At 40.8% G+C, this 19,110-nt stretch overlaps 1 protein-coding gene across 2 annotated transcripts in view; it reads left to right on the top strand.

Moving 5' to 3' along the window:
• Astn1 (astrotactin 1) overlaps positions 1 to 19,110 on the top strand; it is a 310,253-nt gene that overhangs the window by 156,440 nt on the left and 134,703 nt on the right. For both annotated transcript variants that reach the window (XM_027417274.2, XM_035445652.1), the window contains exon 8: positions 6,581 to 6,665. In XM_027417274.2, coding sequence (XP_027273075.1) covers positions 6,581 to 6,665 — 85 coding nt within the window. The remainder of the gene's footprint in view (positions 1 to 6,580; positions 6,666 to 19,110) is intronic.

Genomic DNA, 19,110 nt, shown 5'->3' with positions numbered 1-19,110 from the left:
ACATCCTCCTTTCCACAATGTGTAGATGCGTGATATTGTATGGCAAAGGAAGGCAAGATGGTATGTAGAATTAAGGTTGTCTAACAATTAGTGTTACAAAACCAAGATTACCATAGCTTATCTGGGTGTCCCAATTCAATGACAATACTTCTCAAAGGTAGAAGGGAGAATAGGTCAAAGTACCATGATGAAATAATGATTCATCAAGGTATTGTATACTTTGAAGATGAAGTCATGAGACAGGCGTGTGGACAGCCTTTAGAAGAGGGAAAGGCAAGGGAGCAGAGTCTCACTTACAGCCTCTAGAAAGGAGCCTAGCTCTGTAGAGACTTACTCTGTAGGCACTTTGATCTTAGCCCCACAGAACTCATATTGGTCCCTTCTGGCCTATAAAGGCATGACACAGTAGACTGATATTACTTCAGACATTTCAGTTTGAGATCAGCTACAAATATACCAAAGGAAGGACAAAAGAGCTGAAGGAGAGAAATGGGTCGTATTCCACTCTTCCTATACCCCCATCATAATCTCAGAACTCCTAAAGATGTGTGAAGGTCTATGAAAGAACCAGAGATATAGGGAACTTGCTGGATTATTTCAGGTCCAGTTTATTGTATTCTGACGCCATGTTACCTGTGGGGGATGGAGCTCAGACACCAGCCTGGACAATAGTAAATTGTCACTGGCAAATGTTCTTATAGTCATTCCATCTCCTCAGACCTTCTGGTTATATGTGGGTGTTCTTGAGAAAGGAGAGACAAGACATTTGTATCTGCCATTTGCAGTCTTTGGTGAGCACTGTCATGCTCCCCTAGCAGGTATCAACATATGACGAGTCAGACCTAGTACCGGGCTATGGGAAGATTTAGGAAGTTTTTTTTTTTTTTTTTTTTGGTTTTTCTAGACAGGGTTTCTCTGTGTAGCTTTGGAGCCTATCCTGGCACTCGCTCTGGAGACCAGGCTGGCCTCGAACTCACAGAGATCCGCCTGCCTCTGCCTCGTGAGTGCTGGGATTAAAGGCGTGTGCCACCAATGTCCAGCTTTAGGATGCTTTTAAGTTAGGTTCAGGCTGCTGAGGACACCGCACAACAGACTGTGGTCCATCTCCCCCTGCTTTGTAATGACAGGTGGAAAATGATTTTGGTAAAAATAATAATAATAATAATGCTAGGCAGTGTTTATCAAGAGCTCACCATGTTATTGTCACCGAGCTTAGACAATCAAAGCTCCCTCACAACCCTACAATGTAGGCAGTATTTTTATCTCCACTTTAGAGAGATGTTGACAAACTGGCTTAATACCACTGCCTAGTTAATGGTCCAGGTGGACTGTAAGCACAGGGTGCATGATATACCAGAATTCACATGTCTGGTAATTTTGTGATGTTTCTGGTCATGTTGCCCTTCTGGAAGGGAACCTAGATGGTAGGCTTAGGGTTGTTTTCTTTCCTTCTGGTGGCTGTTGAAAGCCTCAGTTTCTGATGAGGCCTTTGGCCAACTGCCAATCTTCTTGCCCACCCTGCCAGTCTGGCCGCTCAGAAGCATCTCTGGTTGAGTTGGGATAATCACAAAGCATTAAGGGCTGTCTACTGGATCCTGTCATAGGCTGACTTTTCCTATGATTTCTAAGGGGAATGCTTTGTGGTTGTTTGTTTTTGTTTTGTTTTCTGATGGCAGAACTACCTACTTGCATCGGCTTTTCTCATTGCTCATTCGAAGCCTCTGTTCTGCCATATGAGAAGTGGTGGAAGCCTGAGACACCTGCTTCATTCCTCAGTCACATCAATTCTGACCACAGCCTCCATTGCCTTTTTCAAGCTATGTAGTTTTTTTTTTTTTTTTTTGTCTGCAGGGAGCATGGGCATCCATGAAAACTCACACCCGAATGTTTTAATATCCTTCTAATATGTTCTCAGCAAATCCACACCTTCCCAGATCTTTCTATGCGCAGCACAAACAGGTCAAAATGTTTCAGCCTGCAGAGGGCCATGGACCAGGTTTCCAGGCAATTCAGCCTCAACCTCTGTATTCGCTCTGAGCCACTCTGCACTCCATCTCTCTGTCTCTGTCATTGGGCATTTTAAACCCAGTTAATCAGGAGAGCTCCATCCCCGTTTTGTTTTTGTAATGTAGATTGTATACTCTTTCTTTCGCAGTTCACTTCTGTAACTCCAGCACCTTCTTCCTTCAGAGTGAGCATTAGCATGCCCCCTGTCCTCTCCCTCAAAGTTTCCTGGGGGGTCATTCAACCCTGGGCCTGCCTCTTTTCTGCTAACTCCCAGGGGTGGGGAATTGTGAGGCAGTTTTTTATTATCCGTGTCCAGACGAACATTTCTCTTTTCAGACAAGGGACAGCCAGTGCTATTTAATAAAAGCCAACCACTTATTGAAGCAGTGTGATGATTCAGGGCTTTTGGCTTTGTGTGGTTTTATAATGAAAGAAACTTGTGGTGAGCCCAGTCAAATCTGAGGAACCCTAGCTTCAAGGTCTTTCTTAATCCTCATATGTGATTTGTGACTCAATCCTTCAACTATAGAATGGGAAATGAGCAAAGTCTCCATCTGTTCATCATGAAAGGTGGCTCAAGGTATTTGTCCTCAAGGTACCAAGCAAAAGTAGGTAGAGAGGTCTCTATCCCTTGCACCAACAACTTGCAGAGGGCTTTCTTCCTTGAGAGTGCGAGCCACAGAATATCTCCTGCAGCCACTGTGGCATGTTACACTCTCCTGGTTGGACACTTCTTCGTGGCCATGACATGTCTTTCTGTTGGATTCCTACGTACACCACCACAGAGTCAGCGCCTCATGTGTTCCCTGCCATCTGTCACAGCAGATGCGGAGACTGTAACACTTCGGCTTAGGAGGGCATCCAACACCCTTGTGGGGTCTTTAAAATTCACAGCTAACAGTCGGAGTCTGTGCTTACATGAAACCCCTCTTAAAGTCAAGATTTAGCAGTTGGTTTCCATAGTAACTTTCCTCATCAAGTCTGAACTCCTTGCAGTATAGATGGCCAAACTGGTTTAGGAGGAATAAAAGAAGAGGGAAGTTTGGTGGATTCCAGAAATGAGGCTCTATTGAGAGGCAGATTTTGGATTTCCCCAAACTCTAGCCTGTTATGTTTGAAAATTCCTGATTCTCTGACTTTGGGTGGCATATGCCATTTTATGGGGAAAAGCTTTATCTGTTGTCAGCAGTGTGTCCCCACATGGTAATAAGTGATGGAAGCCTCATGTGGAGATAATGACCATGGAGGCAATTTGAGAAGGTAAATGCACTGTACAAATGGTAGGTATTTACGTCATTAGGAAAATAGGTCTCTGCTTGAACTCAGAGTTGTTACTGAATTTATTTTTACATGTTTTGTGGTAACCAGATATCAAATGTAGAAGAAGCTACTCTTTTATCATTAATCCTTAGTTCTAAAGAAGGTGTCCAGCTGGGACTATTCTGGTTTTGTGTTCTTGTTTTTGAGTCAGAGTCTCATATAGCCTGGGCTGGCCCTAGAGTCACTTTGTATGTAGCTGAGGAGGACCTTGAGCTTTCAAGCCTTCTGCCTCTACTTCCCCAGTGCTGGGATTACAGGCATTCTCTACCGTGCCTATTTTGTGTGGCGCCAGGGATGGAACACAAGGCCTTGTACATGCTAAGCATGTACTCAACCAATGAGCTGCCTGCCCAGCTCCAGTTGAGACCATTCTGGGAAACAGAATGTGGTACTTGACACTCTTATGAGCACACTCTCTTTCTTAGCATCCTATTCAAGTCTATTTGGCAACAAGGACCATCAGAAGAGTATATTTCCCCAGGAAGAGATACATTTGAGCATCTAACACATCAATTGACTTAGATAACTTCATATTTGGGAGTGTTACTATCTATAAACCAATCCAATCTTTCTTTCCTTTTTTTCCTTTTTGTGTATGTGTGATACATCCTGTGTGTGCACATGTATGCAGGTATGTCTATGGGTGTGCATTGGAAGTCTAGAGATCAATTTCAGCTATCTTCTATTATTGTTATCTATACCTTTTCTTTTAATTGATACTTTAGCTGAATCTGATAGAGTTTTCTAATCTCACCTGTCTTCACCTCAAGAGCTAGGTTTACGAGTACACACTGCCATGACTGATTTTCATATGGCTGCTGGGGGATCCAAACTCAGGTCTTTATACTTGGGCAATAAACACTTTACAAATGAGCCATATTCCCAGTCTAAATATTTTAATGATTTAACTCTGAACCATAGTATGATGGTTAATATTGACTGTCAAGCCTGGCAGTGGTGGCACACACCTTTAATCCCAGAACTCTGGAGGCAGAGGCAGGGAGGCAGGCAGATCTCTCTTAGTTCAAGACCAGCCTGGTTTGCAAGAGCTAGTTCCAGGACAGCCTCTAAAGCCACAGAGAAACCCTGTCTCAAAAACCCAATATATATATATTGACTGTCAACTTTACAAGATCTAGAATCTAGAATCATGGAAGAAACAAGTCTCTGAGTACATCTAGAGGGGCTTATTTAGATTAGGATAACTGAAGTGAGAAGACCTGTCATCATTCACAAATACACATACACACACACACACACACACACACACACACACACACACACACACACACATTCAGGTACTGTTCCATGGGCTAGCATCCTGGACTGCATCCAAAGCATAAGGCTAGCTGACTACCAGCATTCTTTGTCCTTTGCTTCTTGATTGTAGATGCAACCTTCCTGCCACTGTGATGGACTGTATGGATGAGCCAAAATAACTCTTGCCTACTATTTGTCACAATGCAGGACAAGTCATTAATGCCCACAGTATTTATGACAAGCCTACCTATTTGTGGAGATCAACCTTATCTTTGCCCTGTATACTTTACAGTTTGGGGTTGTGCTTTCTTTAGAATTCTTAAGGCATAAAGCCTTATTCTCCTTTTATTTTGCTTTTCAAATCTTAGAAACTGCTTTTTATATCTTATTTATCTTTCCTTTTATCAAAAAGCGGCCATCATTGGCAGATTTTTATCACCAGCCACCTAATTTCAAGCCATATTTTCTGACGCTTCACTTTAATTTCCGTGGCCATTTGTAGCTTTAACCCAGTACCAGTGGCGGTAATAAATTTGGACCTAAAGTGAGTTCATAGGTTCCAATATAGCCAGCCATACTAAAGTCAGAATTTGTCATACATAAAACAATGTACTCTTTAGATTTATCTAAAACTAAGTTCACTGCCCCCACTAGTACATTGAGTTGAGTGTTTTGGGGATGGAGGTTAAGTGACTATTATTTGGTATGGGACCCTGAGAGGCAACAGCTTCTAGGTAAATCTTAAAATGCATGAGCTAAATTTTTAAACAAAAAGTGTCCTGCTCCCACTGTTCAGACTCTCCTCCCCTATCACATATATTCTCTCCATTTTTATTAAGTTTTATCTTCATAAAGAGGAAATAGCATTTAAAACTGTTTTTCTATTTATACTCATCTTAAGTGCCTCTTCCTTGGGAGATAAATAAACTGTATGCATATTGTCTCCTCAGGATTTGGCACCTTTGTAAATTTGTTATATACTAATTTCAAGAAATCACACTTTGTTATTTCACTGGTTATAAATTGAATAACCAGCCGTCAGAAGATTAAGAGCAGATGCTTTAGGGTAACATGTCACAGTGTCTCAGAGACAAGTAGTATTATATAGGAAAGCAGTCACATCAGGCAGCAACAGCTACTGTCTTCAGGATTGGTACTCAACAGAGCAATCGGCGCTAATCCTTTGGGATGTCTCAAGTTTGCTTTTTAACTGGATGAATGCCATGCAACCCTGCCTTAGAAAGGGTGAAATCCACAAATAGGTAATCTTGTATGCAATTCCAGAGGGTTGTTGGATCTTTGGTATGCAAAAATAAAACTACCAAAAGAACTTTCTGAAGAAGAGCAGGAAGATTCTGAACAATGCAGGGTGTAGGTGATCTTCCTTACTAGCTTCTAAAGATAACTAGACATTTTCACTAGGAAATGTAGTTCCTATAAAAACAGAAGAGAAGATTGTAACCTCCTTTAAATCCCATGGCAGTTCTGTGGACTCAGTGTGACATGATGATGGTGTTTCAAGTAACAGAGTCATAGGTTCAAGTACTAACCGTCATTTTTAAAAGGCTGACAAGTCTCATAACTTGTCCGAGTTTTGGCTTCCCTTTTCAGCATAATATAGTAACAGGACTTAGGCTTCAGATTCTTAGAAATACTTGAAATAGTTGACACATGCAGACTTTACACATTTACCCATCACTTACTAATTACCGTGTTATTAAGAAAACAGACATAAAATGTCCCCTTCCTCAAAGGTTTGATGGTCTTTGTGCATACAGCGCATATACACTAAGTGATTTGCAGATATTGGGATCTGTCAATGTATAAAGTCATGCATTGGAAAATGGGGAGATTCATTCATGAGGGCAGTGGAGAGGTGCTTGTGTGACACAGTGGGATGTATCCTATTATTTATGCTATTAATTAACTATCAAATACTGACATGGTGGTTGATTGACTTGTATTTCTCTTTTCCTCCTACCCTGATCCTAAGGGGAATGTCTGTGCTATGAAGGCTACATGAAGGATCCTGTCCACAAACACCTTTGCATTCGGAATGAATGGGGAACCAACCAGGGGTAAGTGGGATAACAACTTGGCAGTCACTGCTTTTTCACACAGACATGATGGGAACAACTGTGCACAAAGAAGTAGAGTCCATGGATGGTTGAATTCTTAACAGTCTGTAGTAAAAATGGCACTGTGTCTCTCCAGAGTCGCGTCATGTCAGTGACGTCCATGCCATTTATTCCTCCATCATGAGTCAGGAGACCATACCTCTGACTCGCAGCCCTGCAGCCTCCAGCTGGGATCTGCAGAAGAAGCTGTCTTTCCCCTCCTTTCCACTCCACATCCATCCATGAGAATTCCACAGGCAGAGCCTAGCTGGTGATTTTGTTGGAGACATGGGAAGCCACACAGATTCTGCTATAGCTCTCTGGGAGATTGATGAGTCCTTCCAGAGACTGACAAACATCAAAACATGTTGTCACCAATACTGTCAGCAGGGGTGACATGAGACTCAGGAAGTACTTTGTGCTGAGGAAGAATACTTGTACCTCATTCCCAGTTACTATATTTCTTTGTATGACTTTTCCTTTCCTGAAACTACATGTAACTGGGGGAAAGTATCTACTTTATCTATTGTTTATTATTATTTTTTACATTTTTCAAATGTTTTTGTTATAACATACATAGCATAAATTTACCATGCTAATAGGCTTTTAAGTCCATGATACAATGAAATTAAATAAACCTATATCATTAGGGAGCCATCACCATTATATGTCTTGTGTTGTGATTTTTAGGAGCTATTTTTGGGTTTTGTTTTGAATTCTGAGAGTTTGCTTTGTGCATTGGGCAAATGGTGAGAAGGATCAATAAATGTTAACTAATAATAGCAATCAATGGACTAGGGAGAATCAGATGGAAATCAGGAAAAAAATCTTAGTAAGTGATTTCCTAGACTGCAAATTAGATCTGTGTTTGCAGCCTGACAAGGTGAAAAAATAAATAAACCAATGTCATTTGTGACATTGCTAGAGATTCTCACTCCTGGGTCAATGATCAGCTCCTTCGACATGATTCTGATGAGACCAAATCTAGGTTGTTCAGTGTAGTCTTGAACCTTCAAAGCAGTAAATATGGTGACAAATGGCTGAGAGTTTGGAGAAGAGCGATAAAAATGATTGAGAGGCCTGAAGGAGTGATTTATGACAAGGGGAGAGAAAAACTCAACTCCTATGATTTAGCCAGCCAATGACTAGTCAAGGTTTGATAGATGCCCACAGACAAGGAAGAGGGCAAATGTTCTGGAACAAGTTGAAGTTGAGGGATAAGAACAAGAGTAAATGAAGTTAGGAAAAGGAAATCTGAGTCATGGGTCTGAAAAGTTCGGGAGGCCAAAATACCATGAAATTCTTGTGTTGGTGAGAATGAAGAAGGGCTTGATTTGAATGGCATTTGACCTTTTATCAGATAGGCAGTTCACAAATTTTCAAGGAAAGTGTTTGGTGAGAAGAGTAGAGGCCTTGGCTAATAGATGTTCAGTGAGGTATGAATATAGAATGACAGTCACTGTTTAAATTCCTCATTGTGCCCCAACTCTCATTGCTACTGAGTTGTTTGCACAGTTGGTGTGGAGCCAGCCCCTTAGCTTATGTGACGGCTGAGAATCTTAGCTGACCATGATTCTTACTGAGTAAAATGTTGTAAAAGGTGATGGATAACCACCTCTCTATCTCATAGCCTGCAATCTTGCCACTGAAGAAAACAACTAGAAAATATCATTTCACGTTTGCTCTAAATGATCCAGCCTAGCCCTCTGCAGTGATTGGATTTGGTGGTTAATCGCTCAAGCCTCCACATCCCTAGCCTCCCAGACATATCTTGTGAGGATGGGCCTGACTTCACTTGGTAATTGCAAAGCCTTTGTTATTCCCTATGGCTGGATGGAGAGACAGTCTTAGGATGCAGACAAGAGCCTCCGGGGAAATGGTAGAGGTCCCAGCACTAGTGTCATTTGGAGCAAGATAGACTAAAGCACTGAACTGCAGACTGACGAGAACATTAGCCCCAGGAAATAGACAAAGACACCTAATCTGTCATTTCCATCTCTAATTTCCATTATTTTATGATCGTCACTGTCTATGAGGTTGCATTGTGGACACTAATAAAATCATAGAACAACTGTTAGGAGGAGTGGGAGGAGTGAGTATCTTGAGGACATTGGAACAGGAGTGATAAGCAGCTCGAGCTTATATTTATAAAGCAATTCCAGACAAATGGGTACATTTCTCCTTCTGAAATAAAAAGATAGACTCCACGCATCATGATTTAAATCAGGGTACTGAACTAATGCCATGTTTCTTTAGATGATTTTCCCAAAATTAATCGAGATTGGTTTGACTGTAAAGAATGTCACTTGAATTGAAAACTGACAGATTTCCAAATAATGATACATATTACAGTGTTATGGAAAAATCAATGGTAAACCTTATTTTCCTGGAATTTTTATTTAGTGTTCCAGACCATGAAGGTGAGCAACCCATATAAGGGCTTCCTAACATTCTGATATGGCCTACATTAAGACTGCAGTGGGTTCATTCTAAACAGAAAAACCAAATCCAGGTCTGGTAATAGTTAAAGTCTTTTGTGAGAAATTAAGGCTGATATGCCAAAGAAAGGGGGCAAATAAAATGCATTTGTGACTTTCAGAAAAGGAAGAAAATTGATCACAGACATTCATACAAAAGTTACAAATGGGTGCTTCTTGAGGCAGGGGAATGCAGCTGAAACTTTATACAGTTGCTGCCTGCCTCTTACTCATACAGCCTTGTGTGTGTGTGTGTGTGTGTGTGTGTGTGTGTGTGTGTGTGTGTATGTGTGTGTGTGTTCACGCTCCCGGTGTCTGTGTAAATGTGTGTTATCTGTATGATTGTACGGTGTGTGAACATGTGTGCATGAATGAGACAGTTTGTCTATAGACTGGCTCTCTCACCACTGTGTTCTACCATTTACTCTTTAATTCATTCATGTTTTCAGCAAATGTTTACCCCATTAGTCTTCTGGAGAAGAATGTGCATGGTTGCTATGATTAAGAGTAAGGTAGAATTTCAGTTAAGAACTAATAGTCCACATAAGAACATGGGTATATAACAAATAATTTTAATGAGTTCCAAGACTTACCTCCCCCCAAAAAAACCAAACAAACAGAAGATTTTGAGTGAAGGTCAATGAGAGCATACTTAAGGGGTGACTTAGGTAAGGTTGAAGAACAGGAGAAGCCATATTTTTTTAGCTGTTTTGTTTGGTAGGTAGAGATATAAGTAACATGGGTTTCCAGGAATGGTAGGTAAGTAGCTCAATTTAGTTTTAAAATGTCTTGCACAAGGCTAGGAGAAAAAGCTACAATGGATAAAAGCTAGCTCTCAAAGATGTCTTGCTTACTGAAACCTTGAGCACTAAAACCCATTTAGAGGACCCTAGTACTAAAAGAGGGTAGGTCTTCAAAGGAGTTTTATTATCCTCTTCCTATACGATAATTTGGGAACTCAAATAATGGTTAAAACACACAACAACAACAACAACAAAACAAATTCAAAACCTACTGGAATTGTCTAGATTTTATTTATCTGGATTCTTCAAGTAAAATATATTCCTGAACCTGTCCTGTAGACAAACAGGAAAGTATGGCCAAGAATTAGAAAGCCTATGTCTAAAATCTATTAAAGAGTTGTGTTGCAGTAATTCTGGTACATCAGTCCTACCAGCAATGCCCAGGAGAAAGTAAATAGGTTGTGACATTCATGTATTGATCTACACAGTAAAGCGAGCTGCTCCAACTTGCACAGGTGAAGAGGTGCAGGTGAAAGTTTATAAAATAGTAGAATTGACTGCTTAAGAAGAAAATTTTCACTAAAAGTAAAAATTAGTTTCAGGACTATGTAAGGAAAGTTGTGGAAGACAGAAGTCTAATGGGTCACTCAAAGACATGGGGTGTCATATCTTTGGCCTTTGATGCTAGCAACAAAATCAAGCATTCCCTGTCATAACACTCTGTATCAGCCAATGGCCAGGGAGAGAAATCAGGGTTGGAGTTTCCTAACCAGTGCACAGGTGCAGTGTCTTCTGTCTTTCCTGTGGGAATTTTCCAGGTAATTCCTTGCCCTCCTATCACTGTGATTGAATGACAGCCAGTGCCTGTTAGAGTCTGCATTTGATATTTGTTTGCCAGGACAGCAAAGACAAATTGAAAATGTTCACAGATTAGAAATAAAAACAATAAATGAGGGTGGGAGAAGCAAGAGAGATTGATTTACATGACAATATCAGAGGAGGAAAGAGATGCCCAAATTTATTTAGATAATTCAGAGTTATTAAGAAAGGCCATAATAATAGCTTTTTGTTAAATTAAAAGTGTACTCAAGGGCCTCTAGATACATCTTTCAGAATACCACAATTAGATTAAATTCATGCTTTTGGAGATTCCTGGTAAATAATAGTCTGATTACTTATTCTGGCATCTCAGCTGCAGAGGGCAACACCAAGGAGATTCTCCAATAGAGAAATATAAACTATCTCTGGGCTTCAATGCTGAAGGGTAAAGACAGAGTGATAACTCATGAGATGGGGTAAGGCCTGCTGAGAGAAATGAGCAGGTGTTTTTTCAAAGGATGTAAAAGCTGTTGTCAGGAATGACCCTGCTCACAGAGTATTTCCTCTACCCATGGCTGCTGAGGGAGATAACACCTTCACAGGGCAATCTCAGATCCCAACTCACTAACTCATACATGGTCCATACTGCCTTAAAATGTCCTTGTCATTGTTCCAGGTGCTTATGTACTTCTGTTGCTGCAATGTCTTCATTCTTATTTACTCATTGGTTACAGCTTGTGCAGGAAATCCAATCTGATATGGATCAATATCCCATATAAACCCACAAAGTCCAGTATGTGTGTTTGTGTGTGTGTGTGTGTGTGTGTGTGTGTGTGTGTGTGTGTGTGTGTGTGTGTGTGTGTGTTTACTTTTATGGGTAGAGTGTATGTGCATATACACATGTATGTAAATGCACATAAAGGTCAAAGATTGACATTGGCTTTCTTTCATATTGCTTCTCCACATTATTGCTTGAGATGGGGTTTCTCACTGGAGGTCACCAACTGGCTGACCAGCAAGTCCTCAGAATCAACCTGTCTCCACTTCCCCAAAACTGGGATTACAGATATGCCCCCTTAAGCCAAGCCTTTCATGTAGGTTCTGGGGAGCTAAACTCAAGGCCTCATGACATCCCTGTGTCATGTCCTAAAGATTTTGGAAAAAAAAAAACAACCCTTTTCCCAGCTATGCTAGAGGCCACTGTTTAGCTTTAAGTCCATCCTGGGTTTGGGGCTCAGTCCAAACTTTTTTGACCAGCTATGAACTTCTTTGGAAACGACTTAGATAGAGTTAAAGATCTTGGTAACACAACATTGCCTGAATTTGGGGAATCTCTTTCTAACTCACAATCTGGATCTTTTTTAAACCTTACTCCCTAGCTTGTTTCTATGTCACCCAGGTCATCCACCTTCCCCCAACTCTCCAGATAAAAGACACGGCAAGGCAACCAGCTGCTGCCTTATCTTCAGCGCCTCCCCACCCCCAACCTTGCCCTCCAGCCCAGACCTCATTGTCTGTGCCCAGTTCCTGTCACTGCCATACCATTCACAAATGGGATTATCTTCCCATTAGCTCCTCGCCCCTATCTCTAACTTTTGTCACTAATTCTTAACAAAGGTTTCAATGAATTTATTTGCCCATTTATTTGGTTTTCCTTTTTTTTCCTCCCCTTCTGTTTTTATTTGGCTTTGTCTTATCACTTCTCCCTGTCTCCCCCTCTTCCTCCAGGAGTCAAAAGCAATGTTATTTGCTCCTGTCATTTTCCTCCTCATGTCAGTGTTAGAAGAGCAGAGAGAGGCTCTTGGAGTGAAGCTGAAATCCCCTGGTTCCTTCTCTTCAGAAGCCGACCTCAACCTCAACCTGGTTCCACCAGAAATCCACAGACCAACCCCACCCCCAGGGAGCAAGCCAGAACTTGAGAGTGGCCCATACATGCCAGGATCTTCTCTCTAAGGCTTAGTTGGCTTCCTCCCCCAACCACCAGATGGTTGGGGAAACTCTGGACCTCACTCTTAGGGATTTTCTCAAGTGAAAACATATTTTATTTGACCAATTTTCATGAAAACTGTATGGCCAGTCACCTGAGTATAGGGAGGCACTTTGTTCTCTGCAGATAGACTAACCCATCCTATGCTTGCCAGGCCATGCCACCTCTGTGACAAATAGTATGTGTGTTTAACCTGTGCAAAGGCCCCTTTTGAGCTAATGCTGACTCTTGGGTCATTTTGGATAAAACCCTTGACTCCCTTATTAGGAGTGGTGCTTAGAACCCTCTTGGTCACTTGAGGATGACCTGAGATCAAGCTATGCCCAAGTGAGTGCCTCCTGTACACCAGTGCAGCCCATGGAGCAAATAACTACTCATGTATCATGTTGGAACCCCATTTCTGTCTTTGTCATTTGGTAATTTCAATTTCATTTGTCTTGGAGAGGGCCCTGAGTCTGTAGAATATCTCTCTTGTTGTTTTGGTTTGTTTTTTTAATAGGGATGTTCGGTGTGCGTGTGTGAGTGCATGCGTGCCTGCATATTTGTGTGAATGGCCTTCAAACTCCAGGGATCCTCTGTTCTTTGTTCTCCAACTGCTCCAAACAAGAAGGAGTCATCACAGCCAATATTTTAATGTATGTTCTAGTAATCAAACTCAGATCCTCAAGCTTGCAAGGCTGTGCTTTATCAACTGAGTTGTCTCCTCAATCTCTGAGTATGTAATTTTGATACTTTCCCTCAAATAACAGTGAAGCACAGCCAAACTTAAGAAAACTTCATAAGCAAGCAGCTTCCAGGCCTCTGGTGAATGAAGACATTTCCTTACCAGTATTCTAGCCTCTTCCAGAGAAAACAAGAGTGCATTTTTTAGAAGAGGGACTAAAAAGTCATTTTCATTTACTGATTGGGTAATGTAGAGCTCCAGAGGTGAAATAACTTATCTTAGACCACATAATTGGTGACCAAGCTCTATAGTAACAACTGACTATTGGAGATAAATCAATTGGATAAATATTTAAGAGAGAGAAATGAAAAGTGTGTAATATTCTGAGAGTCAGTTATTAGCTCTAGGTGGGTGGCAGGCTTGCTTGTATTCATTCCCCTTCCCAGGGCAGGTAAACTCATCTTTATCACAGGCTGTCCCCACTTGAGTGACAGGCGTCCACCTACAGTGCTGCCTATCCTCCACAGGAGGGGTAACACTCTTCCAGACTTCTGTCTCTGCCTAGTCCAGTTGAGGCACCATGAGACTTATTTTAAACAGTGCTGGAGGCAGGAATACTCATATTTCCTCCAACATGACCACCAGGGTGAAAAAAAATCAACCTCAATTTACCCTCCCATCTGCTCAAGAATGGAAGATAAATTGTTTCAATTTTATAGAAATGAATGTTTTATGTCTTGCCTATGCTTTCCAGAGAGTGTCCTGAATTCATATATTCTATTGAATGCATGGATGTTTTCCACTAAAAATGCTCCCTGAGCCCTCCATTGCCTTGGGTTCCAGTTTCAGAACATTAGAATGGTGAATGCTGTGATTTTTCTTCCCTTTGGGGATTTGAGCTATTTATCTTTTTTTTTTAATCAATAGAAAAAGAAATTCACTCATTATCTTATGCTTAGGGAAAACTGCCATTGCCATTTGTGTGTATTTCCTCCAATTTCCTTTTCTGTGCATCAAAAGTTCTTGCTACAACCTCCTTCCATCTGCATATATTTTCTTCTTTCTCATAGTTTAACAATGAGTATGCCTAACCTTTATAATCATGAAAAGCAGGGAAGATCCACAGCAGTCACTACAAGTACTTCTGCAGTGCATTATTTTCCTCAAAATTTTCCATAGGGTAGTTAGTCTCTATGTCTGATGGAAAATTCTCAGTTTTAACCTGTTATAGAGAGCTAGAAGAAATAAACGGACTCTCAGTCTAGTATTCAGGCCAAGTCTTTAGTCCACACACCTCTGTAGGTCAGTATAATGACAGCACATAGTGTCTACACATTCACTATATTTAGTATAGCACTAAGACATCAGTGTCCTCATATACTGAGCATTTCTTTATGCAGTACTAATGAATTCTTATCATTTATTGCATGTAAGAGTAAATATCATGTTGAATGGTTTTTAAAACTGCATCATCATAAGAGGTTGGAGACATGGCTTATTGGGTAAGAGCTCTTTCTTAGCAAGCACATGGACCTGAGTTCAAATCCCAGCACTCACAATGAATTTGGGCATGGCCATGTGTGCTTGGCACTCTGGGGCATACAAACAGGATCCTTGGGGCTTGCTGACTGTCATACTACCTTCAGGGTCAGTGAGAAACCTATCTCAAAGGAATAAGACAGAGAATGACAGAGCAGGACACAAACATCATTCTTGGACCTCCGTGAGCATCTGCACACATTTCTGTACATTCACCACACACACAAACTCACACGTGACTTCCCAAAATAGAAGTAAACAAACTGTGTGTGTGTGTGTGTGTGTGTGTGTGTGTGTGTGTGTGTGTGTGTGTGTGTGTGTTATGTATCTTAACAAAAATCCTACAAACTGGATGTTTTTAAAGTGATGGGCAATTAGTGATATTTATACCACCTACAGTTTCTGTGAAAGCAATTTCCATAAAAGTAATCTTAAGGTTTGTTCTTCTTAGACAAGTAGTTTAGATTCTTGTTCAATCACTCATGCTATAATTATTTTTCTAAGCTTTAAATGTTGTATATAATTTCAAAAATTAGAAAGTAAACATTTTGTCACAGCATAGCTAGTTTTGTGCTGAATCTTTTGTTTTGCTTCATATAAAAGAAGTGCATATGGCAAAAAAAAAAAAATCTTTAAAAAAAGAGCAGCAAAAAGTTAAAAAAAGAAATCCAGGTCACCTAAAATTTCATCCCTTGCAGTAAAGCAATAAACACACATACACTTTCACTTGTGCACATGTGTGCGCGCACACACACACACACACACACACTCTCTCAAAAAATTGTGTGTGTGTGTGTGTGTGTGTGTGTGTGTGTGTATTATGATTTGAAACTCAGTATTACATTGGTCAGCATCACATAGGGATGAACAGAACCTCTTTCACTCTGATGCCAACATTCTAGGTTTTCATTATACCATAATGGAGTTCAGTAACTGGAATCACCTTTTCCTTCCTAGGTCATCTCCTTCCCACCTAGTTAGAGTGGCCACTTCTGTTCTTTTATTAATAAATAAGAAATCAAGGTTTAACTCCATTGGCCGTCTCGTCTCAGAGCAACAAAACAAGCAAATCTCCCACAACACCTAGTTTATTAACCTTTCCACAGGGTTTTCCACACTGAGATTAGTATATTGGCTTGAGAAGATGCAGCCATTGCCAAGCTTGCCACTTGTGCTTGGCTTTCGTATTTAAGACCTTTGCATTCTGGAGTCCCCAGACTTCTGTAGTAGAGGTCTATGAGATGAGGCCACAAATGAGCTGCATAAAACCTGAGGTTACAACAGCCCAATTAGCTCTAAAGTTGCAAGTCTCCCATGGGGCTTCCAGGATCTAGTTCTCAGAATGGCGTCATCTGTCCATCCATTCTAATGTACAACAGGAACTCTTTTCTCGATAATCATGTGAAAATACTGTCTTTAAGAGGAGTCAGGGTTCACTACTATGAGATGGTCACCAGAGGGAATGCCGTCAACTCTGGGAAATGAGTAGACGTTACTAGTGAACTGTAATACTTCACACGCCTGCTGTTAAAGAATTCCTGTCCTCTGACCTTTAGGTACAGGAGTAACACTCATGATGATAATAATCATAATAATAAACTGGCCTCTAGATGATCCTTGCAGTCAGCTTTCTATGTACTTGTATTCCTTACTTTTCTTGTTGTGGTGGCAAAATATCTAACACAAGCAACCCCAGGAAGGGCTTATTTTAGTTCATGATTGGAAGATAGGGTCCATCACAGTGGGAAACAGTAGAGCATAAGGTGGCCACAGTGCATCTGCAGTTGGGAAGCAGAGAAAGATAAATGTTGATGCTCAGCTAGCCCTCTCTTTTTTATGCATCTTGGGACCACAGTCCATGGGCTGGTACCATCCTCATTCAAGATGGTCTTCCCACCCCAGTTAACTGAATCTCAAAAATCCCCTAACTATATGTTCATCACATTCTAGAGAAAGTGAAGTTGTCCATCAATTACTAACACACTAGTAGTCAAGATTTAATTCTTACTTCAAAATTTTAAGGGAAGATTTTTGTCCGCATTTTACAGGCAAGAATATGAAATCAGATCCCCTACAGAAGACTCTGGTCAAACACTTCAAGGGCAGTTGTTCCCAAGAGTCTCAAGATGAAAGCAGGGATGAGGCTGAAATTTAGCTTTAGATTTCTGAGGACAGAGACTTCAAGAATTGAGACTAGTTTAAAACAGTAAGCATGTGTTCTGAGATGAAAATCTTTCAGAATGACATAGCATCCCACAGAGGAAAACAAATCACTAGAGGGAACTTGCTGGAGGCCTGAGCACAGTAAGTGCCATTGGCTTCTGTCCAATTGAGGTAAAATGGCACTTCAGCCTGAAATATACTGAGGAGCCCTAGGCTGTGACTGTCTGTGGGGACAGGCATTTGTTGCTGAGTAATTTTGTGCTATTGTGAGTGCAAAGTCATGGCCAGCATTCAGCCACAGTGACTCCTCTTAGCAGAGTGCATGCACCACCTTTAGCAGGACTCCATCCAGAGGTTCACAGTTACCTACCTCCTGACACTAAGAAGAGTGAACAGAACACTGAGACAGGTCTTTGCAAAGGGCAACTTTCATAGCCCTTGCCCAGTGAGTCATGAATTCACATCTGAAAGATGGGCTTACCCATTTTACTCATGCTACCTGACCTAGGGACCAGGTCATCTGAATACACTCAAAAGTTTTTTCTCAGGCATTCTTGGATATTCTTAAATGACCCTACTTGGTTTTGCTCAAACTATTCCCTGTTAGTCAGCAAACTACATATGACCCACTTATTAAGGTTAATATTTATCCACCCATTTTATGATTTGACTTTAGGTATGGGAATTGAACTCGGAACCTCTCTCATGTTAGGCAAGCGCCCAACCACCGAGCCCCATCCACAGCCCTCACCTGTTCACATTTAGCCTTTATGTGGGATGGTCTAACATAATGGAAGAGGTAGAGTCTGGCAGACCATTGAGACATTTGCTTTTGGCTAATTTTATGACTTTTCCAAGCCTTGAATTCACTGTCATTAACAATAAACTAATAGTATCTATTTAATAAATTATCATAAGGATTATTGAGAAAACCTAAATAAGATGTTTTGCACTCAGTGATATTCATAAACATGTTAAGTCTTGAATCAGTATAAAGTGAATGTCCTCACTAATTGTGTTTAGAATTAGTTGTGACCTATTTTCTCCTCCTGTGATCTTCCACCAAATGATGCAATTTTAATGTCAATTGGGCAAGTGAGTCTAGCTGAACCTACCACCAGGATGGGAAAAATAATGTCTCATGTGTCATTGCTTTGTCATGCCATAACATGCTGCCAGGGACATAGTAGGAACTCAGTCAATATTTGCTAAAAAGTGGAAATATGTGCCAATCTTAAGAAGTCCTTCCTGGGCCAGTGACCAATTTAGGTTTATCAAGTTTTCATGTGGTTTGGGAAAGACATAATCAGACCTCTGTTTTCTAAAGGTAACTACAGGTCTTATATAAAACCTTATTAAATTTTAGCTTCTCTCATGGAAGTGGTGAGTCACATATCTAATTTTAGGGACAAGAACAGGAGTGTATCAGCTGGATCACTGACACATCTAGAAACTTAGAGTCAGAAGCCCACCTCAAAGTCATATTATCCAATATGCCACTCTGTGTAGACATCTCTCCCATGGTCCTTGTAGCAGATGGGCTTCTAACCACTACTTGAACATTGATAGTGACAGGTACAATGGTATTTGTTGAGGCGGCTCATTCTATTGTTGTAATGTGGATTCTTAAACAGATCTTTGGGCTGAATAAAAACATGTTTCCATGTGACTTTCACCTGTTTGGCCAGTTCTGTCCTTTAGAATAAAAAAGAATGTACTTTTTGTGCTCCACTGCTAATTCCTGTGGTAACTTGATGCAAATTACGAAACCATGCTGAATTTTTGTACAGTGTAGGGTGGATGCCTGAGAACAAATAACATCGTCAGGTGTGGGCTGGCTGGGTCTTAATTTCTCTGATGTCTTCCTCTCAAAATGCTTAAGACTTCCAAGTATCTCTCTCTCTCTCTCTCTCTCTCTCTCTCTCTCTCTCTCTCTCTCTCTCCCTTCTTCCCTCCCTCCTGTGTGTGCATGTGTACAATGTATGATGTGTACATGTATACATGAAGACTAGAG

Source organism: Cricetulus griseus, chromosome 5 (genome assembly GCF_003668045.3).
Source record: "Cricetulus griseus strain 17A/GY chromosome 5, alternate assembly CriGri-PICRH-1.0, whole genome shotgun sequence".
Classification (NCBI taxonomy): Eukaryota; Metazoa; Chordata; class Mammalia; order Rodentia; family Cricetidae; genus Cricetulus; species Cricetulus griseus.
Note: the sequence above shows the minus strand (reverse complement) of the source record. Positions and strands in the feature narration are given on the sequence as shown.